General features: G+C 42.8%; 1 protein-coding gene across 2 annotated transcripts; it reads right to left on the minus strand.

The window, feature by feature from the left end:
* Nucleotides 1-1,728: 1,728 nt before the first annotated feature.
* On the minus strand, nucleotides 1,729-9,689 carry si:dkey-82o10.4 (m-AAA protease-interacting protein 1, mitochondrial). Of its 2 annotated transcripts, none has more exons than XM_078933306.1 (5): nucleotides 9,204-9,643; nucleotides 7,923-7,994; nucleotides 7,722-7,848; nucleotides 6,529-6,676; nucleotides 1,729-1,747 (listed from the first exon to the last, which is right to left on the minus strand). In XM_078933306.1, exons 1-5 carry the CDS (start codon nucleotides 9,576-9,578, stop codon nucleotides 1,744-1,746), a joined length of 726 nt encoding a protein of 241 aa, XP_078789432.1. In that variant the 5' UTR covers nucleotides 9,579-9,643; the 3' UTR covers nucleotides 1,729-1,743. The 2 variants fall into 2 exon arrangements, with proteins under 2 accessions (XP_078789432.1, XP_004078446.4); XM_004078398.5 differs by lacking the exon at nucleotides 1,729-1,747 and adding an exon at nucleotides 4,344-4,653 and having other exon boundaries at nucleotides 9,204-9,689.
* Between the last annotated feature and the right edge of the window lie 13,993 nt (nucleotides 9,690-23,682).

Raw genomic sequence — 23,682 nt, forward strand, 5'->3', positions numbered from 1 at the left:
CCTGCAATAGGCTCCGCCCTTTAATACCCCTCACTTCCAGGAGAGAGCAAGCCGGCTTTTTCACAGAGCCTCTACATCCAACCTCCGCTGGGCGGACTCCGACTCTCCATCCACGATCCTCCGCCTCTGCAACCAACTGTGCATTTCAGGTTCTTCCCTTCAAAGGCCGTCTCTGCAGGGTTCTTTCAGAAAACTGAGCTCCATGTATACGACGCGCTGTGACAACAGCATCATGTCTGTGGAAGCGAACGTTTACCTCCTAAGTCTGTTCTCAGTTTCACGTCTCTGGTTTCCTCCGCCTGATCAGGATCTTTCCCACAGGCTGCAGGCCTCTCTCTTACAAACAAACCAAAAAAGATTTCTAAGCTTTTGTCTTAAAAGCTGCGGCTGAGCGTTTCATCTCTCCGTTATGCCTCTGTGTAAATCCTGACGGACTGCGCTGAAGGGAAGCTGACCCAGAGGACTGTAAGCGTGATGGATCCTCACCTGTCAATCAATTCGAACCCTGTGGAGATAGAATATAATACAGTTTTCCTTTTTTCATAAAGACACGTGTAATGATCCGAAGGATTGTTGCCTTAATGCGATTAATGACACAGTTTGGCTTTCTTCCTCCAATGATTTTAATACAGAAACAGTGAAATTACTGTGAGGAGACGTTAGCTTTTCTGTCTTCTCTGCCTGTTTTTGATCAAACTCGGTGACGCACAGCCATCATAAATTGTTTAGTGATGTCACTGTATCCATGACTTGAAGCTAACAGCACTTATTTAATCTCATTATGACGAGATGCTTAACCATACACCCCCCCACTCGCACACAGACCCCCTCCTGCTACACAGGAACATTAGAGTAATCCTCCACGCCTGTCATTACGCACAAATTAGCTGCTGTTAATGCAGCTTTGTGGCGTTTGTCACATCAGTAACGTCGCAGCCTGCTTCAGTGGAAACATACTTTTCAGGAGATGTTCCTGCACAAACACTTGATCTACTTTGTCATTGTTTCATGCCTGGAACCATAAGGAGGCATAGAGACCTTGTGGGCGTGAGTCACTAGGTTATAACCTTTTGGCAGATCTGTTTTGAAACCAACTTGGCCCATTCACTCCGCTCCACAGTCTCTGATCCAGAATAAAGGATAGAAATGAAGTTTGGTTCTGTGACTGTTCAAACGGCACACAAAGAGAGCTCCGAACACCGCAGCTTGGCTCTGCCGTTCTCTGCCATGATAAATTGTAAATGGTGTTTACTTTAAATAGCGCTTTTCTGCCTTCCTTGAAGGCCATGAATGCTTTACAGTCACTCACGCATCAGCTGCCAAACACTAGCGCCAACCTATGTCCACCAAAGGCAACATGGGGTTCAGCGACTTAGACACATGGGTGGTCAAGGTGGGAACTGAACTTGCGGTTTTCCGATAAGGCTATTGTTTAATGAGCAGGGTCTTGCTCCACTTTTATTTTAAATGTAATGCGGTGCGTCCAGGAGCATTGGAGAACACCAGGTAGATCAAATCTATCATCTTTTCTCCTCTATGAAAAAAAGATACTTAAAATAATCTAGATCTGCTAACGCCTCCAAATGAGTAATTGATGCTCAAAAAGGAAGGCGAGCAATGCAGAGTGGACGGCCATGCAGGAGCCAATTGAAACAAACCTTTCAGCACCGGACAGCTCCTCTGGTAGGGTCGCACCCACAGCAGCAGCAGTCGGGGGCTTTTTTCTTTTCCTCATTTCTGTTTTTACCTGAGCACAGGTAGATAGAGAAAACATAACTAAGTTTTACATTAAAGTAAGCTTTACTCTCAACTAAATTGTTTCCCAACAACACAAGGAAACTTCCTCTGGTAGAGGCCTATCAACAACCCAACTTAAGCGTGTCTCTGATCTGTCCCCTGACTTTTACCTTTCAACAACCCTTTCTCTGAGTTGCTTGGAGTGTTCTTCTGCCTTCATGGGGAAATGGTAGCCAGGAATACCCCACCACCAGTATCAGCACCCTTCATAGACTGGTGTTTTATAACTCAGTCCCTTGGGACACATCCACGCCCCTCAGGGGATCTTTATTTCTCTAAATTGGATGGACTTCTATTGACTTAAACCAGGAGAGTCAAACTCATTTTGGTTCGGGGGCCACATTCAACCCGTCTGATCTCAAGTGGGCCGGACCAGTAGCGTAAAGGCAAAATAACAGCTTTATTCTTGTTTTTTTTACCCAATTGGAAAACATGCCTCAACCAACATGGTAGCTTAATCATTTCTTATTACACATTCATTCACAGAGGCCAATGGATCTTAAATAAAATTAATATCACTTTAAAAAATATTGGTTTATTCAATTTTATACAGACTGAATATTTTAAATCTGACACTGAAGCAATCCTGATAATAAATTCTAGAGGGGCTACAGAAAAAAATGAAACGTCTTCCTAAAATGTAAACGTCCAAACGAAAATCAAAATCACACTAAATTAAACTTGCAAACATTTGTGAACATAAGAGTTTGGAGTTGACCTCCTTTCTCTCCTGAAACTTCACCAGACTGATAATATGATGATTCAAATCCTGTGCAGAAACACATTTACTGTCATTCAAGTGTGCAAATCACAATGAAATGTCCATTATTATTATTATAAGAATCTTTTCCTGATTTCTGCCTGAATTTTCTGGCAACACCTGCCTTCTTCCTGACCTTTGATGGGGCGCCATCAGTGACCAAAATTATTTAATGTGACCAGTTCACTTCAACATTGTCCAGCACAGTAACTAGAGAGTTGACTATGTCATCAGTTGTTGTTGTGTCCATCAATTCAAGAAACTCCACTGTGACGGTCTCTTCATCACCTCTAATAAATATGCACAGCTGTACATATGTGATGTTTGTGCTTTCATCAATAGTGACTGAAAATACAATAAATGACTGGATTCCTTCATATGGCTGCCCATGTTTACAGAGATGTTGGATCTGATCGGAATTCTTGACAGACTCATGTTTAAGGTCGACTGCTTTTTGGGAACAAGACTTCTGCAGCCTTCAGCATTTTTCAATACGTTCACCATCAGAAAATGGTTTGGATGTTTGCTCTTACTTGTTTTCAATAAGGTAGCTAGGTGTCACTGCTCCATCACTGACGTCACGGCTTCAGTAAATCCAGATGGTTATTTATCGGTCCAGCTAATAGTTGCTAAATCTTTTTTTTTAACTGCAAATGGTGAAACTTTTCTTTGGGGAGAGTCTCATAGTGGTGCTGAATGTATATATTCTTATATATACTGAATGTATATAATGTATTATATATATATATATATTGCATTCAGCTCCGTAAACAAATAAAACGCTTTCCATTTTCCTGTAAAGCTCAGGACTTCACTTCAACCTTTTTTTCTTTTTGACAACATTTTGGTCATTAGGGTGTCACTACTGATCATCCTTCAGTGATGAAGCTCACAGGGAACCAAACCTACCCAGACACAGAGCTGTTAGGTTTCGTTTTTGGCACATGCAGAGTTATGTTGTTTCACCTGTTAAGATTTTCCTTTGCTCCCCCTAGAGGCGGAATTGTGCATTTTATTTCTTTAAAAAATCATAACTCGCCACAGGAATGGACTAGAAACTTGCTTTCTTTTTTAAGCATCCTTATGATTTTTACTCTTCATGTGTGGGCTGGACTAAACCACCTGGCGGGCCGTATGTTTGACACCCCTGACTTAGACCATTACATTTAAAAGGGGGTAAATAATTATGCAATTATATTTGATTTTACATTTTTGTTTCATTGACATTTCTTTGTAGGAATCCTTTTTCACATTGACATTGAAGGTTTTTTTCTAATAAATTTGTGTGAGGAAAGACTAATTTTATTGACCGTGAATGATTTATAGAAGCGACAAAAATCCAAGGGGATGAATTCTGTTGCAAGGCAGTGTAATTCCATATAAAAATGATCTTTTTGACTCCATGTTTTAACTTTACTTTGAAGTAACTTCAAATCTATCACCTTTTATTTTGTCGTGTTTTCCTGTCAATCTGAAAAAAATAGCAAAGCAACAAAAACCACATTGCTAAAACAAAATGGTGCCAATTTTTTATATTGAATTATTTATCGGAAATTGCATGATCAAATAAAGTATATTTATTTAAAATAAGGGGGGAATAAAAATAGAAATGGACCGAATCCAGGACTCTTGTTGCAATATCTTCGCTAAAATATTGTCAAATGAAAATGTTTGTTCTGTTAGGAGTCTGTACTGTTTGATTACAACTTAATGTCCTTTATCAACCTGGGATCTGATGACTAAAAAAGGCACGGAAGTGCAGTGAATTCTGCAACAGAACAGTAACTGAAACCACAGTAAAGAACTTTATTTCATATGAAGTTCAGTTCTCTGAGGAGGGACGCTCCAAATAAGAAACACAGTTGAAGGCACTGGAGAACACTCGGACAGTACACTTGGTTTATTCATGAACTGTTAAGGTCTGTACAGGTCCAAACAGCTCCGGTTTTTATGTGGTCCAAAGAGTCCATTTCTCTAGCCCCCTTAAAAAGAACAGCTCCTTGTAGACGGATCACTTTGCGGGGCCCCAGTTCCAGTGCCAAACCGTCGTGATACTCCAGTCTGGAGAAGCTCCGCTGGTTACCTCTCTGTGGAATCTGGAACGAGGTCAAGAGAAGCCGCTTTACTCTAGAAATTCAGAACTGCTCAAGAACTCTTAAGCCTCGTTTCCAATGAGCGGTCTGGTCCGGTCACGGCGCATGCCGGGTGAACTAACAACGAAGGTCATCCAGTTGCTCTTCTTTTTCCTGCTTGACTTTTCGTACTTCACATTTACAAAGCGTTTAATGTTGTTTGACAGACGGTTACATGCGGCGAAGAGGAATACAGAATGCTTTCCTGGAGCTTTCGTTTGTCGTAATGACCTTCAGCTGATCAACGGGTTTCAACAGTAGCTCCGCCCTAACTGGCCCGTTCCATTTTTCTATGGGCCTATAACCATTGGGGGTCAAAAAATGGTACGGTTCGGTCCGGCTTAACGGGTTCCTTTTTATAATGGAAAGGACTAAAATATCGGACTGGACCAGACCGTACCTGAAGGTTTTTGGTTCTAGTCTCGTCCTGAACTAAGACCAGCTTGTCTGTGGTGATAATGGAGCGGGAAACTTTTAGGAGATACTTGGAGAAGAATAAAAACATTCAAAAATATTTATCAATGTGAGGGCACTTTCTCAAATGAAAATGCGACTACTCTGTAATTTTTTAGCTGAGTTCAATTAAACTTTATTTAAAATCTGTTTGTGAACATGTATGCTGGGGGCAAGGCAACAGAAAATAATAAAAAGCTAACATCTGAACACAAGGAGAAAAAGAAAAGGACAGATATGGGGTAAGGAATATGTCAATCATATTCATAAAGACAACGATTCGCTTAAATTAATACTTTGTGCGCAACTTTGCAAAAAAGTATGAATACAACATTTAATTGTACGTTTGCTGTTTTGAATACGACTTTTCTTTGTTAACCCGGGAAATTTCGTACTCAAGACAAACTGTCAAAAATACATTACGGGGTCACGGGGTCACACACACCGAGCCAGGAAGCATCGATAGTTCAAATGTGCACATGCGTATTAAGGTAAATAAAATAGAACTTTTTAGAATGTTACTGATTCAATAACAAGGAATAGCCAAAGCACTTTTGAAAATGGAATAGATCTGCTCAATAAAATGCCAGATTTATCGTTATCGCAACATCAAGCTGTTCAATATGCATATCGCAGAAGTCGTCGAAAATTGCGAAAAAATGATCACCTTAATCAAATACAACAACGAATCAAATACATCTCTTTATGTATTTGACCAATCAGATGGAGCCCTTTTATGTTAGATACTCGCCACCTATGTAGACGAGGGTCATTTTGAGTATATCATTTAAGGTATGTTGACTGTAATTTAATTTAAACTGTTTTATGTTTTTGGTTGTTTTGCTATTTGTTCATGTATCGCAATTATATTGTCATGGCAATATTGATAACTAATATCGGGAGTTTTCCTCATAACGTGCTGCCCTAAAATGGAACAAAAGCGGTCACAATACAGCGATCTGTTGCCGCGTTTGGTCGGTTCCAGGCGTCAACAGCTGCTTGTGCAAACGATGCACCAGCGGATAGTTTCTGACCCAAGTAGTGGAAAACGGTCCAAAAAAGGATTAGCAGATGTATCAGGTGTAAAAATCAAAACTAAAAAACAACTGCATGTCTGTTAAAATAGTTTGATAATAAAAGGGTAACAGGACAAAAACAGTTTAGCTAACTGTGAGCTCAAGTAGGCTAACTGGCAGCTACCAGTTAATCTAATTTTGACAGTTTGTTAACCGGGGAAAATTCCTATTCAAGACTAGCAAGAGTCGTATTCAAAACAACAAATTGTATTCAAAACTGACATATCAAACATTTATGAAAATGTTTCTTATAGACAGACTCCTTTACCCCTCAGACAGACAAAATACTACATTCTGCACATATACTTACTCATAGACTGCAGTTGCAATTTTTTTCTGTTGGCCTCCTGCTTCTTTACTAGGAGCCACTTTGAAGATTTTTGAACCTTCTGGGTCTTCAGGACCTTCATGCGACGACAGTAGCCAAAATCTCATGACGACAAAGCAGAATTTTCTCCCTGTGAAGACAAAGAGGGTTTACAGCGTCTGTTCTGCTGCCAGACATGGCAGTTTAAAGATGTTCGTACACACGAGTTCAAGAAGTAAATCTTTCACATTGATTAGGTGACCAAACTCAACCAATCATTTACACCAACAGATTCTGAACCGCTAAAGAAGCTTTATAGTTTTTCTGGTCTTTAAACAGTATTTTCTAGACTCATGAAATTGTGCTATTGGTCTGTTTAACATGTCCTTGTGGCATTTTTTTGACGTGTATAAAGAAAATTAAGCTTGAACGTTAATTTCTCATTGTGCAACACAATCTGGATAAATCCAAGCTTCCGGTAAGGTGCGGCTGAATGCTCCATTTTATAATAGATCAATCAATAATCAGAGTGGGACTTTAATGGTTCTGTTGGTCAAAGCGAAAACGTTTCCATCCATAAATCCTGGTAAGAAGAGCAGAACATAATCCAGTTCTTACCCTTTTTAGTCACCGGTGACACCTAAATAACAGACGTTCATTGACATACCATAACTCCTCGACTGCTCGACTGTTCATGTAATCAACATGACTTTTCCTGTCAGCTTTGCACCGATATGCAACACAATACGTTAGTAGGGGATTGCATAGGCAAGGCTGCTTTCCTCCGCTCTACAATCCGTTGGAATTGCGTCAAATGCGTAAACAGTATTCGAAAGGATGTTGCATGGAGCTAAAGTTCTGCTTACATTGACATGTTCTCCCTACCATGATAAAGGTGGAGAGGAATTCATGTAATCCATGGACACAAGTGAAGATCACAAATCATTGAAGAAAAAAGGTTCAGAGCACTGTCTAGTGGGTCTAGATGACCCAACTCCCAATGGAAACGTGCCCTGGATAGCACAAGGGTTAAGATTACACAGAAAGGTGGATCTGGATTTATTTATCCGCACAAAGCCCATCGAGACGACTGTTGTTGTGATTTTAGGCTATACACTTTAAAATTTGATGGGTTTTTCCTCTGTGGATGAAGGAAAATGAACTTTAAATCAGTGAGTTCCCCACAGACAGCTCACCGGACTGGTCAAAGACCACAGAGATGTCTTCTGGCAGCATGAATATTATATCGTCCTCGTCGACGGAGAGCTGCTTCCTCTGAGCGTCGCTAAGAGAGCTGCACCTCTTCTCCACGTACTCCGCCATCTAAAACAGTTTAGCGGTAGTTTTCATCTATGGCACTGGACGAACATCAGACTGAGGCTGTGTAGAAAGAATACCTCATAGGACACCAGCCCCCTCAGCTCATGGTATCGTCCTCTGGACATCTTGTTGGAGACATGGACCAAAGCCTGGAGAGGACAAGTGTTGATGAAGAAGAGAAGTGGGCTGTGAGATGCCACTGAGTACCAAGGCTGTGTATTGGCAGGAGTCTGGCGACATGATGGGTATCACGATATAACCCAACAGAGACAATACATCACAATGTTTTAAGAGTTGAATCACGGGCCAAAGCCCGGACTGGTTGACGCGATGCTAATTCTTCGCCAAAGTTCAGATACTTGAATAGTTAATGCCAGACCACCATGCCTGATGCTCCAAACCTCAGATTGTGTCCGTATATTGACATTGAAACTGGCTGCTCCTGATGTGATTTGTCAAATAAAATACTGCGATATTTCACAGAATTGATTTACACCCCTAGTAAATCCATTTTGAGTTGTTTTTCCCTGGAGGTACCGACATACCGGCCACGTCGACTCGCATTTAAGCGACCACTTTCGATTAAAAAGTCTTAGTCAACAAGCGTCAAGCCAAATTTCCGGCCTCCACGTTCAGAATGTTCAGATTCACGCATCGCTATGCAAGTATCAGATCACCGGCTCTACGTACAAATCAGGTGTTCGCTGGAAATACTTCCGGTAAACGTCTTGGCTGCTAGATCGCAACAACGCTGAACTGTGACCAATCAGGTACTCCAATTTGGTAGTGGTGTGTGGGTAGCATCCTTTTAAAAACACAAAAGTGCCGAGCGTTGTACACATGATTCATGGAGGAGACATGAATAGTTGTGGTTTGGGCTCGGCCGGAAACATGACACTAAGACACCAAGAGCTGTAAAAGAAAAAGCCTGGAGCAGGAATGAAGAATTTGCAGCGCACCAAGCCTCGTCCCACTACGGGTGACGTCCATGTGCTCGTGAACTGTTAAAAAGCTTGTTTGGTGTGTAAACATGCGTGTTCATGAAACGCCGTTTGTAGGTTCCTTCTGAGTTACGCATTATTGCAGGCTTAAATTAATGTGCTGGAATGTAGTTTAAAAGCACCAAATACAACAACACAACTGTAAAGTAAAGGGAGAAAAGTACTATTTTTTCTTCTTTCCAAAAAAGCTCAGAAATGTTTTTAAAGGTTTGAATTTAAATACATGCCCATGACATCATCCCTCATTGCATCAGCAACTTGAAACTTTTAATAAACTTTTTTTTTAATCAAGCAACAAATATTAAATCTGAACCAGGTGAAAAAGTCCCCCCCTGCAGCCCCCTGTCTGTCAGATACCTGTTTTACGCCTCTGTCAAACTCCTCTGAGTTTATATTTGCCTCAAAGTAAAAGTCGATCAAGGCCGTGATGACTTTACACCGGATCCAGGTCAGCGGGTCCGGGATGCCGACCACGGAGACGGAGGGCTTCCGGTCGGGGTCCCGTGGTGGCCCCGCCGCTCCGCCCCGCGAGCAGAACGCTCTGTGTTTGTCGCGGAGGAGCGCGCGGCTCCGCCCGCCGCTGGCCCTCATGGAGGCGCGCGCGCAGACGCTCGCGCTCCGCCGCTGCCCCGCCGGCCGCTCGCCGCAAGTGAGGCCGCCTCTGCAGGCGCGCACCCCGGCGGCGAGGCCGCCGAGCTCCCGGCGCGCGGCGAGGCTGGCGAGCCGCTGCATCACGGGGCAGCAGCCGATCCCATTCACGACGCAGCCGGGGAAACTTATGCAACTCACCCCATGTTTTACCCAGAATGCTTTGGGTCATGGTGACGTTCAGACGTACAGTTGCTCCATTCAAATACGGCTAAGACATTTTTTTTTCACGGTGAACATCGAACATTTTTAACGTACTTTAGTCATATTTTATGTTCTTACATAAATATTAAAGCGGACTGGGCAATTTAAAGAGCATCAGACATTAAAATAAACCAAATCAAGAATATTTATCACTGTCGCGGCTCTTAAATCGATCTCTAAACAATGTCCGCAGACCAGAACCAGGTCTATGTGTTGTTACTGTTACACCTGCTTAGAATGACACAACTGAGGGGTTGAAACTTACGAGCAGTCTTTGAAAGCAGCATCCTTGCTTTTTACCCATTGTCCACTAGAGGCGACAAATCGCCACTTTTGTCTTTCTAAACGGTGTGGATCCCTTCAGCTACTGCTAGCGCTCTGACGTCACAGTGAATAGGCCCTGGGTTGAATCCCAGCTGCGGTCTTTCTGTGTGGAATTCTCCGCGTGGGTTTCCTCCCCAAAACACGTTACCTAGTGAGTCTAAAATTTCCTTTAGGTGTGAATGTTAACGTGTGCGATTGTTTGTTCCTGTGTTGACCTGTGATGGACTGCAGAATCATTTGGGGTGAGCTCCAGTACCTTCACCTTCTCCAGTAACCAGACAGCCTCCAGCTACCGAATGTGGATAAATGTCACAAATGTATTTTCCCCTCATGACTTATTTAGAAATGTGTTGTTTATTTACTTACTTTGTAACTGGAACTTAAAATACGGTTAAACGGAACTGAAAAGCAGAAAGTTGAAGGGTTAGGGTCTTGTGTGCCCGGGGGGGGGGGGGCGGGGGGCATGGCCTTTCAGAATATCAGTAGCCCCTCCAGTGGGAACCCTGAGAGAACTCGACTCTCTTTTGTGGTTTCTCAAGTTCATCAATCCCTACTACCACAGAAATGAACATTGTTAATGTGTAAAAACTGAATGAAACTCAGCATCAGTTACATCTGCCAACTTTTTCTACAGAAAATTCTCTCTGAAGATCATCGGTCTACCGTCTTTTTCCCCGTGTCGCACACTGGCTCTGTGACCCCTGACTCCCCCCACTCTGGCTGGTGAGAAATCTACCACTGGTCCGCCAGTGATCTTAAATCTGTGGAAGCTCACAAATTCATTAGTCACAACAAACCCTAAAATACCTTTGTTGACATTAAGATGAACTTTACTCTAATTTTGATAGAAGAATAACTGGGAACCTGGGAATCAAACCTCTACCTGTCTGACGCACGAAGGGATGCTCATGTCCTGGGACACATCAACCCTTTTAAGAGTCTATAAATTCATTTTTAGTACAAAAAACAGCATTTTTTTAATTTTATTTCAAGCCACGTCTTTTGGATCAATGCCCAAACGACAGCAGTTCCCCCGTTCTGCCACTAGAGGGCGATGTTGCCCACACTTCTGCGCTTCAGGGTGAAGTCCTCCAAAACGATAAAGATGTCAACTTTCTGATCCATCACTCAAACACACCATTATCTTGACTTTTTTTAGAACAGTTAGTCGTTCTATTAAATATAAATGGAAAAAAAACAACCAAATAAATAATAAAAAATATTTTATTAAATAATGGACGGGAGGGAAACGGGAAACAAAGAGGCAGGAAAACTAAAGTTACATTGAAGTGAATTAAGCAGGACTGTTTTGCTTTGGTAAGAACAAAAAAAAAATCACTTATAGCTGATTTAATAAAAAAAACATCATTATTGTTTTTCTTTTTGAGAAGACTTATCTAAAAAATATTAAAACTAACTCTATAGTTGTATTAAGTTAAAATGAAGCACGAGATGAAGGAATTTAGTTGCACATTTGTTCGTCTGCAGACATTTTCCAAATTGTTTTGTCTGGAAATGAAACTTCTCTTTAAAACAAGAGAGAAATCTCTGCGTAATCGCCTGCTTTTAACATTTTTCAGGTGGTTGACATTTAATGGCAGAGAGAAAATGATTTTGTTGTTCTGAAAACTCTGTGCTGGAGGGCGTAAAATCTGAAAATGTGCCGTTTTCTCTGCAGGCAGACTTTGCGTGTCGCTGGCAGAGAGCCACTCACAATAGCAGGCACAGGTGTTGACCAGAAAAAAAAAGGAAAAAATTCAATTATCATGACAGAATAAATTGTCGTGTGAGATGGAAGGCTTTTATTTTTGAAGTTTCTTTTCTCAGTTTCAAAAAGTCGATGGATTAAGAGGACTCAAATATTTCCCCTAAAGGAGAGAAATTACAACTAAAGTGCTCCGATAGTTTCACCTTTGTGGGGTTTTTTGTGTGTTTTTTTTATTTAAAAATCGGGTAAAATTTATTATTCATTTTAAATGTGATTAATATGCAAAATTATGCAAATTAAGATGCAATTAGGCTCCAATTCTCTCGTGGAATTTTCCATTATAATTTAATACAAAGTAACAGAGTAATTGGTGTCACGTGTAATTACGGTTACTCAAGTGCACTTTCTGGCATGCTAATCATTTGCTATATGTTGGTTATCCGATGCGAATGCGCCGTGTGGCGTTGGAGCTGCAAAAACGCCGTTTCCTGCACCCGAGCTGGGACGGCCAGAGCAGCGGGGGCCGGCGGCGTCCAGCCCACAGGAAATTGTTGCTCTGGTTTGCAGGAGGTGAGCCTTGGAGTCTGGGGTCTGGCTTTGACCTGACTGCCAGAGCCCCCCTCCTCCCCCCTCCCTCTGCTGGATGGCTTTTCTTTAGTGGGGGGCATTGATTTGACAGGTTTTCTGCTCTGCTTTCACCCCCCTGCTGCTGTCTGCCTCTCTTCTTCATGATCTAAACAAAGACATCCTCACCCCCCCCCCACTACCACCTCACCCATCTTCTCCGCCTCCACTGCCCCCCCTCCCCTCAAAGAACATAATCCCTCAACAAAATGGAAACACAAAGGAAACTTGAGCTCAATCCTATAAACGCACGGACACAACAGACAATGCCTCCTCCCACCCGTTTCCCCAGTACCCACAAATGCCCCGTGGCACAGATCAGGCATTATCAGCCCCCACCCCTGATCCCTCCCCCGCCTGCCCCGCCGCTGCCAGCATCTCCCATACCTCCACAGGGGCAGGAGGAGGGGGGGGGGCAGCGCTGGGTTACAGGTAGAGCGGCCGTCACCGCGTCCAGAGCGTCTGACGCTCGCATCACCTGTGAGCCTCAAACGCCTCACCTCCAAAAAACCACCTCACAGCCTCCAGAACTTTCAGAGACACTTTGAAAATGACAGCAAACAAAAAAGGTAAATTATTCTGTTTTTTAGTTGTGACATTCTTATAAAATGCTTTAGGATTGGATTGTTGATGAAGCTTCTGACTGATCCAGGTGTGACGTCCTGCAGGTGAGTGACGGCGTCTGCTTTCTCAACACGTATTCAAGCGGCTTCATCACTTTATCCATGTTTATTATTATTATTAATAGCTTGTTTTAATTGCAAGCATTAAAAATAAATACTGCAATAAAAAAACGACAAAATGCAGATGTCAAACCCACGAATTTAGAAAAAAAGATCAATAATGAAGATGTTAGAAGAAGATGGTGTCATCTTCTGGACAGTGAATTATTACAATCATAAATACACATTTTTGCAGTAATGCATACAACTCACACACAAATACACACGTCACATATGATTCATTTACATTATAAAGTCTAGAATTAGATTTTTTTTTTTCTTGAATGATAGCGGGTGTATTAAACTCCACCCCTATCCGGTCATTTCTTTTATATACTTTCACATTATCAGACGATGTAATGGTTAACAGCTGACGAAGTTTGTATTATCAGATTTATTTAACGCACGCCGTGGAAGCCTGAACCATCCGACCAGAGGCGGTTGCTTCCGCCGTTCATTCTGATCATGCACACTTCAAAGGCCATTAAGCCGTTTGCAAAAGAAATGCATATTCAATCAGTTTTTAGTACTTTACTCCTGTTATTTGTTCGGTTTAGATCACTTTTTTCACAAAAAGTGGACTATTTGTTGCTCCAACCTCTACTGCAGCGGTAAAGGACAGCGGTATCTATGCTGATGATCACGATGTGTTAAAGGAAGCATCAGTTCAGAGAGAAAGTTCACCTCTAACTGCTTGTTTTTATCCAGATGATAAAGCTAAAGTTTGTTTTAAAGAAGCCAGAGCAGTGATACAAACATTCAAGCTACGTGACCGGAACTACTTTTTTAGGTGTACATGATCACTTTTGAGAGCACGCCCAGCAGCCAATCAGAATCGAGTATTCACCGGACCGTGGTATAAGAGCAGATTTCTTATCAATTAACATTTGAGCTAGTTATTACAGGATGCTGTTTCTTTGTGAAATGTTGGACTTTAATGGAGAATCCCTGAAACATTTTCTCACTAAAGAACTTGACTCAAGAGAAAAGCGTCTCTGCATCTTTCCACTCTGCACAGTGAAAGAAGATTCCAGCGTAAATTAGTCTCAGTGTCGTCTCACGTTCCCTCACAGACACAGGCCTGATGTTTCTGCAATCTTCTCCTCTTCATTTCACCGTCTTTTGGCTCACTCATAAAACTTTTAAAGATTAAAAAAAACAAAACGGATACGAATATTACCAACTACTTTTACGTGAAAGTTTCATCCTAGAAAAACTTGAGAATATTTGTTAATTTTGTTTTACGCTGGACAAACACCAAGTCTTTCTTTATTCAGTTTTTAATACTTTGGATGTTAGCGTTACACACACTAGTGTTACAGTCATGTGAACCTTGACACAATATAGCAGTGACACAAATGAACAGAAAACACCACAAACATTTTTAAAAAAATGTACCAAATGAAACATTAAAGTCTTTGCAGACATCTGACATTTTTAAGTGGATCAACTTTTGAAAACAAACAAAAATGACGCCACCAATTCACACTGCGTATAACACAATATATCGCAACTGTAATCTAAAACAATCCCATGATGAAGATCTAATGGCTTCACTTTTTTATTTTACAAGCTTTAGTCAAAAAAATAATAATAATGTGTGTTTTTAGTTCTGGAGGCAAAGTCAGACTCCGCCCACCTCTGCGTTAGTTGTCGGACATTTCTACACTTCCGCAGTGAAAGATGAATCTTTCGGGAGTAAAAGTGTGTGATGGGGGGCGGAGCTCCTCTCTGCTTTCAGGTGGAGGAGTCCACTCACATCTGGGAGGAAACGGGTGGAGCAGCTGAAGCAGGAGGGAATGGATGAACCAAGCAAAAAGAAGAGTTTGCCTTTTTCAATCATTAGATTTATATTCACCAGACCAAAAGACTTTATAGAGGCTGTTGTCTGTCCTGCACCTCGCTTGTTTACAGTCAGTTTTCTGGCTCAGAAAAGGGGGGTCAGGTGAAGCGGATGAAGCTGATTATTGAGTTTGTGGCTGAAGTTGGGAGTGACGGTGGACGCCTCAGAGGTTTGCAGCTTTTCTTCAGAGCAGCATTCCGGTCAGCGGGACCCTAAAGCCGGGTTTGGACGCCGAACGCGGCATAGAGATGGTTTTTGTTGCCAGATCTCCTCACAAACTGACAGTTCTTCTGGTTTCGGCTGCGACTGCTCTGCAGTGGCAGGCATGCGCGGTTGCACTGCAGCCTCGGCGCACTGCAGCCTTTGGAGACGTGAACTTGTGGCTTTCAGAATGTAGGTCAGTGTCAGCCTCCATGTGTGACTTCACTGTTTTGTGCCCCTTCCTGCCCCACAACCTGAGCGACTTCTGCTCGGAGTGAGGAGATGGTGGTGGGGATGGGGGGGGGGGGGTGTCTGCTGCAATGGGATTGTGGGTAGGAAGAGCAGAGGATGAAAAAGGGCTCTGTGCCACTGTGTGGTGTTCGGAGAGGCGCTCCCCGCCCCCGTGCCCTCCTCCGGTTCCAGGCCTCGGGAAAGGTGAGGCAGGAGCGCCACCCCTCCCACCCACCCCCACACCCTCCCAGATTAAATCAAACCTACCAAAGCGAGATAAGAGCCAAAGTAGGCCGCCTCGACTCGCTGTCACAGGAAGAGGAAGCGCCCCGGCGTACCCTCACACCTGTGCTCGGCGCCTCGCTACAGAGCGATGCACAGCTGGAGGCGAGATCAGAGAGCAGCGTCGTGCTCGCAGGCTTCCTGCTGCTGCCGAATGACCATCTGAGAACAGAGAACCAACCCGCTCGCCATCTCTCGGTCTGGCGCAAACACCAGAAACGCCGGTAAACGAGTTGAAAATGAACTTTTCACGTCCTTAAACTGGAGGGAATTTTGACGTTTACCTGACAAAGAGGTGGAAGGAAACCAGCCGTGGATTCTTTTCTACATTTGTCCTGCCAGAGAGAAAATCCCACAAACATGGTGGAAGGGGAATGGCGAGTCCTCCAGAATTTCTATAAATGTCTGGTCTCCTTTCATGGATTACTGTCATTTGCCATCCGCCATTGTGAGCGGCTGCCAGCCGGGCTTGCCATTTCTGGGCCCGCGTTTCCAACCTTGATATATTTGCCAAATGAATATTTGAAGCTGTAATTAAATTTATCCCACCTCTACACCTTCTGTAAGACGGCTAGCTTGCACATTTCTAACACGCCGCGTTTCAGCTGTTCTTTTGAGGAGGAAAACGGCGCAGCTTGCTGCCATTTTTTAAATCTTTTTGTTTTTTGTTTTTGACAGAATTAAACCACAGTTCAGGGACGCTCACCACGGTCCTCATGTTCAACCGCAGACACACCTGCATGACACGCCCTCAATCATTGATGGACATAAAACCGTTTTAAAGAAAATATTCACAACTAAAAACACAATAATAGTTGCTTGTTACGTCTGGCTGTCAGGAAGGGCATCCGGCGTAAAAATCTCTGCCAATTACCTGTGCAACACACTGAAAGCTGATTGGCTGTGGCGACCCCGACGGGATAAACCGAAAGGTGAACAACGCTCCACATCTGCATCAATAAAGTTTTTTGATTTTTGTGTAATCTTTTAGAAAATAATCTTCAGATTGTTGTTTAGGTTGTGCTTTCTTTTTTTCAAATAACTGATGTTTTTATGTTGAAAAATGAAATATGCCTAAATTTTATTTAATATTGACACAAAAAACTGAGTGCAGTTTTATAAACCATGATTTTAATGAAACGACAAAAGAAGCACTTGAAACCTGATTGACCCTTTGGAAAATACGGTTTACTCTCTTGCAAATCCATGATAGAACTGTGATTTACAACAAATAATGAGAAGCTGAAATGCAATTTTAGGACAGCTAGGCTCTAAAAGTGGAACTTTTCTGAATGAATTCAAGAACAGATGAGGAACAAAGTCTCTGATGACCTTTAATCTGAAAGGATCACCGGTTCATTTCTTCCAATCTCCAGAGGAGTCCCACTTCCACACATGGAGGAAACTCAGGAGAAGCACAGAGAAATGACTCCATCAGAGGAGCAGAAGAACTGGAGTCAGTTCTGGTCAGAGGTCCTGGTCCAACAATCAGACAGAGTCTTTTGGACCCACATGGATCTGTGGGAGAGTTCAAGGGGAAAGACGGAACATCTGGAAGATCCACAAAACCTCTGGATTGCACAATGAGATGTTTTCCCAAGTCAATCTGACAGCATCTCTGGAAAAGATCCGTGGAGCAACAGCCAAACATGGTGACGGCAGTATGATGGTCTGGGCCTGAGCAAAGGAACGGATGGAACCAGGAATCCAATTTATTTTTTTAACCTGAAAGTTCAGAAATGTCAGAAAATCATTTAAAGAGCAGTTTTGTTCTTTAATCCTTATTTGGAAAAACCCTGCAAGGCATCGTCTGGATGTTGAGTCTTAACCTCTTCCTGCAAACGTTTTGCCGTTTTTGGAATGGCTTCCACTTTTTAAGTTCTTTTTTATTCTCCGTTTAAGGTATTTTGGTGCCCTTTGTAATTTTATGCTGTTAATGATTTTGTGTTTGTTTTTTTTTATTGTAAAGCACTTTTTTAAGAGCCGAATAAATAAATTCATTCCAGTGTGTTTGAATGTTAACAAATCTGCAAAGAAAAGGGAAACAAATTCTCTCACAGACCTGAGAAGCTGTCATCATAAAGACGGGATTCACGCCGGGACCGTCGGGGTCGCGATTTCTCTGATCATTAGGATAGATCTGCATTTTGTCTTCACTCACAACATCTTTTAGAAAATAATCAAAATGTGACAAATGAGCCTCAGTAATTATTCTGAAGAGGGGATTTAAGCCAAAAATCTTCAGTTTTTTTTAACTTAAAGTTCATAGTTTTGTCTTTGAACAAATGTCTTGTGATGGACACAGTTGTCAAGTCCCAGCTCCTCCTTTCAGTTTCATTTTCAGGCCCCCCCACCCCTCTGAATCCTGTTAGCCACACTTTGAAGGAGCCCACTCCTCATAATTAAAACCTCCAACGATTGCCACCGGTTCGCTTGCACTCTGGAGCTGCACTTGTGGTGACATAATTCATTAGCGCCCTTACAAAGAAGTGATTTAGAGTCTTTAAAGCGCTCTTCCATGCAGAATAACTAGTAAAGCCTCCATGTGCTCACACACTCAGAGGGTTAAGCGCTTTGTTGAAAGTCAGCCGGGTTATAAGAGATGATAAACATAAATTATGACTAATACACTGCACCAGTGGCTCTTTCAAAAATAAAAACTACTGACACAGGGAAAACACGCCGCAGCCTGGTTTCATCAGTGTGCGCTGAAGCGAGGATGTAAGCAGCCCAACACGAGCGGCTCGGGCGTCACCTTCAATATTCTGATGGGTTCGCTCGTTGTTTCCGCCTGGGTTCACCGCTGTCATTACCTGGCATCACTAAGCATTTTGTTTACTTCCATTAAAAACTTTCTGTCATTATTAGACTATTTTCTACAAACGTGCACCAATAAATACATTTATTCTGCCTCCATTATTTGAGGGTTTTAGTTTTGTAATGTCCAGCAGCACAGAAACGCATGCAGGCTAGCATTTCAGAGAGACTTCTGACGGAAAATCTTGTCAATGAAATGCAGAAAAGACGAACACAACAAAGGCTGAAACTATCCAAGAGCAATTTAAAAATATATATATATATATATAATTATGTCATGGAGTGAGGTGGAAATGCAGAATAAGCAAAAAAAGACAACTGTACCTATAGAAAAACAAAGGGTCCCAAAATAGATCTTTGGGGATCTCCCTAGTTTTTTGTGTATATTGTATGTAAAAACTTTAGATGGTTTAAAAAAAAAAAAAACCTCAAATATTTTATAACTCTATTTTCTTTTCCAGGAATGTTTCTAGTAATTTGGACCTTTAAGTGCAAAGATTCGTTGCTAAGGAAAACAGGAAAATGTAGTTCCAGTTAGAAGCATGAAAATCGCTACACATTAAAATCAACTCATAATGTGAAAAACACTGTTTGGTCGTTAGGTCCTGACACGAAGCGCGTTAGGATCACCAAGACGGAAAAGCCCTGTCATTTCTCCCAAACATCTCCCCCGGGAGGATTACACCAACACTTGTATTTTTGATACTCTGACTTGTGGGGATTGTCTGTAGATGAGAACTGGACTGATTTACTCCCTTTACTCACTGGCGTTCCAACTCTGAAGTGCTTGCTAGCTCCAAGAAGCCAAAATGCCTGATCGTTGAGAGAGGTTGCCATAGCAAAGATGACTCAGACAGACTCCGACCAATCCCTGCTCACTGACCTTGTGTGGCTCCAACATGGTGGCGTCCGTATGGAGAAAAAAATGGCGACTAAATTTGTATCATTTGGTGGGAGCTGGAAGTAAACCATTTTCCAAGGGTGACGTCACACTCGCTCGCTCCAGTTCTCGCTGGGACGGGCCGACGAAAGCAGCAAAATGTTTTATGCAACTCACGCAACCTCGCTGTTGTGTGTTCTCCACTATGGCTTAGTCATTTTCAAGGATCCGATCCTAAAGCCTTGATGTACTTATCCAGTCAAAATGAAATTACGAGGCTGTCAGAAATGTACAAACCCACCAGTAGTTGAAAGTTTTCCTCTTAACAGTTGGGGGGCAGATAGATTGCTCTCTTTAAATACTTTATTGAAAGTATCCCTTTACTTGCAACTAAACCATTATTTGAATGGTCCGTATGCTGTTTTTCTTTACCTGCAAACTATATCCATATATATGATTATTATGAAATATGAGTTATTTTCACAGCTCTTTTTCCTACCTGGAATTAAGACGAATTTGATATCTGAAGCTCCGCCTTTTTCTCCTTATGGTTGCCGCCCTTTTTATGACAACTACCTTGAGCCGGCCTCGGCAGCGTGTCTGAAATGAAAGCTTTTAGCCGATCAGTGCCAGCTCCACAGAGAAAGTGGGTGTGTGTGTTAGCCTGGGGGCGGGGCTGGCAGACTCTTCCTGGAAGGGGCTGTTCCTCACTGTGTGACATCACAATGTGAGAACCTGCTCGTATTTCTGGATTGGGAGGGGCTGGTGCTCAGAGAGCAGGTTTTTAGAGAACACTCAGAAATACGTGAAGGGATCAAAATCCCACTTTGGGGTTGTTCTTTTTATAAGGGATGAACATTATAATACACTCGAAAGCTCAAAAAGGTGATTTTGCATAATATAGACCTTTAAATCCAGTGACTTTGACACATGATGGTGTCATAGGTAATGAAAAAACACCATCATGTGTGTTTATTTTGCAGGACTTGCCTTTATCTTTGCAAACTGAACCATTTCAGTACCTTTTGTAAGCCTCAAGAGCATCTGGACTAAAGTATTACCATTCACCATGGATCATCACTTTGTCCTTTGTCTTTTTTTTTGGGGGGGGGGGTCTGGAATTATTAGTAGCTTAGCACAGAGAGACCTGTAAATAGCTCCCTCCCAAGTGAAGGCCAATGGCGCCATGAGCCCCCATTCAACAAAGCGTACATCTCAGCAGGGACATGCAATGATCCCTCACTTCTCCACGCTCAATGATGGTTTTCATTCTTTTTTTCTCTCATTCAAGTAAATCCATTCTGCTAAAAAGAAGGAAGGAAAAAAAAAGGAAAACATCTCCCGGAAAACATTAACCTGCCGTCAAACAATGGTCCTCAGAAAGCATGAATCAGCAGATGCTTCCCAATTCCACACACACAACAGGGGGATTGTACTGGAGTCTGGTTAGAGTGGGTGAAGGGGAGCGCTAGCATTCCCAGCAAAATTCCAAACCCCCGGCTCCAGCGCACGGCTTACGATGTGTGGGAAAGCCGAGGGAGCTGTCGAGCACCTCGCCTGAGTCTCCAGACGGCCTGATTTGGGAACGCCGTGAAATCCGTGGCACCTCTCTTGGCTTCCTGGCTGAACGGCTGCCATATCTTGTGATGGGCTGAGGCAGGAGAGAGCGGAGCAGCCAGGGATGAATACGGCTTAATCTTTACCCAGGCCACATGTGTGTGCATGATAACATGGTTGCTTTCTTCCTGCGCGGGGTTATTCTTCGCCAGCTGCCAGGTTAGCTGCCTCGCACAGCCGTGTTTCTCTGCGATATTTGCCCGCTATAAAAAAGAAGTATTGCACCTAAGGTGGGGGCTAATGCATGTTTTTGGAAGTGATGGTAATTCCTGACACATTTCGAGGGACAGATATGGTGTCTTATAGCGAATGACAATATATGTAAAGACACCTAACGTTCCCCCCTTTTTAGTTCCTAATATTTTGTCTGTGCGAAGCCGTCTCGGGCGGCGAATGGAGGCTATATTTGTGATGAAACGGCAGCATTGTGGTGAAAAGACTTTCCATGCATTTTAATGGCTGTTCAGAACAGTTTGATTCTCCAGTTGGGATCTTGATGAGCAGCTTCTTTCCTATTCAGATAAACGATTATGTGTGCAGTAATGCGTGCGGCACGCAGGTGCTGCACGGCTTTTCCTGCACCAGCTTGATGCGCGCGTCCTCCTCCTCTGCACAAAACCTATTTATTATGATTGCATTACCATGAATGATTTTATAACATCTGCTTGTCAATAATTATCCCACAAATCCGCCAGCCCCCCTGACCTGCGCTCTGAACCAACCCCAGGTGGAAGGCGCCGTCTGACTAATGAGTGGCTTTCCCGACAGCTCGCTGTCCCATCGCCAGTGAACGCATCCACGCCGTCATGCTTTTAATTTTGGCTGAGGACAAGGGGGTCGTCGGTAAATTCTAAAGTAATTCAAAGGTAGATTTTGGAAACGTTGTGGAGGATATTGAGGACTCAAAAAGAGGACACGCCGAACTGTTATCCTGGAAACGGTGGAAAAGTTGGATGTTTTTTGGTACAAAGCAGCTGGTCTTCTGTCTTTGCTGTTGTCTTTATCTCTGTTTGCTGACAAACTTCCTCTCTGTGCTTCTTTTGTCAGCCGTTTTGTTTATCTGTCGTTTCTTTGAATGCTAAACCTTAAATGTTGCTTTGAATACCTTAAGCCTGATGCTACGTTCACATTCAAACGACCACTTTCAATGACAAGCCAATGTGAAAGTGCATTCATGCGCGTTCATGGCTTCCACGTTCACTTTGCGCTGCGTACGTTTTAAAGTCCATTTTTGGGCTCTACGCACAAAACGCGCGGCATTCGAACGCGTTCAACCAGGTTGAACTTTGACCAACCAGGGACCCGGATATGGTAGTGACGTTTGGATGGCGTCCCCTTTCAATCACGGAGAAATGAAAAACTTCAGTGCTCGACTTGAAGCCCTTTCAGCATTACGTGAGGCCCACAGCATCCAACCTTGGCGTCATAGTGAACATTCGTTGATTTTAAAGGTCAGAGGGCCGGCTCCAGCTAGTGGAAGGCTCAACGCCATTGCAGACTGAGCGTTCTCTGCTGTCGGCCCTCAGCTGTGGAACGCTCTGTCTCCTCATGTCAAAACGGCGCCCACTGTGGAGTGTCTGAAAACCTATTTTTATTCTCTGGCGCGTGAGTTGTGTTTTTATCTGTGTTTTTATCTTCTTTGTATTCATTTTACTGTTGTATTTTGTTTGTTTTTATTTTCTTCAATACTTTTAGTCTCTGTACAGCACTCTATCAACTGGTTGTTTGGGAAATGTGCTCTATAAATAAAGTGACATCAAGTCTTTCATGTATTGGAATATAAAGCTGTGAGAGAAAAAGCCTGGAGCAAGATTCACCTGATTTGCACCACTTTGACATTTCACACCAGGACTCTTCCTACTGTAGCATCATGTAGCGACAGTCCTGTGTTGGCATCATATGCTGAACGCTGAAAACACACAGGTGTTTAGGTCGTAAAGAGGAGCGGCTGCATCTTTAGGAGAGCGCAGGTGTGTCTTGCAGTTCCCTTGAGGCTCCGTGCAGCCACAAAAAGGGACGTGATGAAAATGGAACGTACCGTTGTCGTGCGTGTGGTAACTATATTGTGAAGTATTCGTGAGCCTGATGGAAGTTACAAACAATTATACCATCGTCCGGGTAAATACTCGATTCTGATTGGCTGCTAAGTATGGATTAAAAAGTGATAATGTACACCTAAAAAAGTAGTTCCGGTCACATAGCTTAAATGTTCTGTATCACTGCTCTGGTTTCTTTAAAACAAACTTCAGTGATGAAAGTCTTCCGGGAATTCCCGGAAATCCGGGTTTTTGAGCAAACCGAACGTACTTTCCGGGAAATAAAGACCTGATCTCTACGGACAAATCGCTTTCCGGATTAAAAAATGGTCTGAAATCAGCTAATTTTAGCTTTATTTTCTATATTTCTCCGCAGATCGCTTCCTCTATGGTCGTGGCCATCTTTCGTCTTCCCGGCCTAATTGACCAATGACGGGACGTTTTAGTTGCTTTCGGATGCGTCGACGGGTCTGATTGGCTCTGTCTGCACCACGTGGTCAGCGTGACTTGCTTCCCTAGAGACCAAAACTGGCGGACCCACGCTAAACTTTCACAAACAAATCTGAAGAGTTTGCGATCAAATTTGTGTTAAAATAATGGCAGGCATCGTCATTATTGAGCGTGGTCACGACCTCAGTTGTGAGAAGACGATAAAAAACAAATTGAAGTGGTCTTGGCTGGAAAAAAAAAAAGATTTTT

Source organism: Oryzias latipes, chromosome 16 (genome assembly GCF_053564925.1).
Source record: "Oryzias latipes strain Hd-rR chromosome 16, Olatipes_Hd-rR_3.1".
NCBI lineage: Eukaryota > Metazoa > Chordata > Actinopteri > Beloniformes > Adrianichthyidae > Oryzias > Oryzias latipes.

Excerpts from the sequence above, each read along its gene's own strand:
- si:dkey-82o10.4 (XM_004078398.5), bottom strand. The coding sequence starts at position 9,578 with ATGCAGCGGCTCGCCAGCCTCGCCGCGCGCCGGGAGCTCGGCGGCCTC. Across the intron at positions 7,849-7,922 it reads GGGGGCTGGTGTCCTATGAG|ATGGCGGAGTACGTGGAGAA; the intron begins GTATTCTTTCTA and ends AAACTGTTTTAG. Across the intron at positions 6,677-7,721 it reads TGTGGTCTTTGACCAGTCCG|GGAGAAAATTCTGCTTTGTC; the intron begins GTGAGCTGTCTG and ends TTGTCTTCACAG.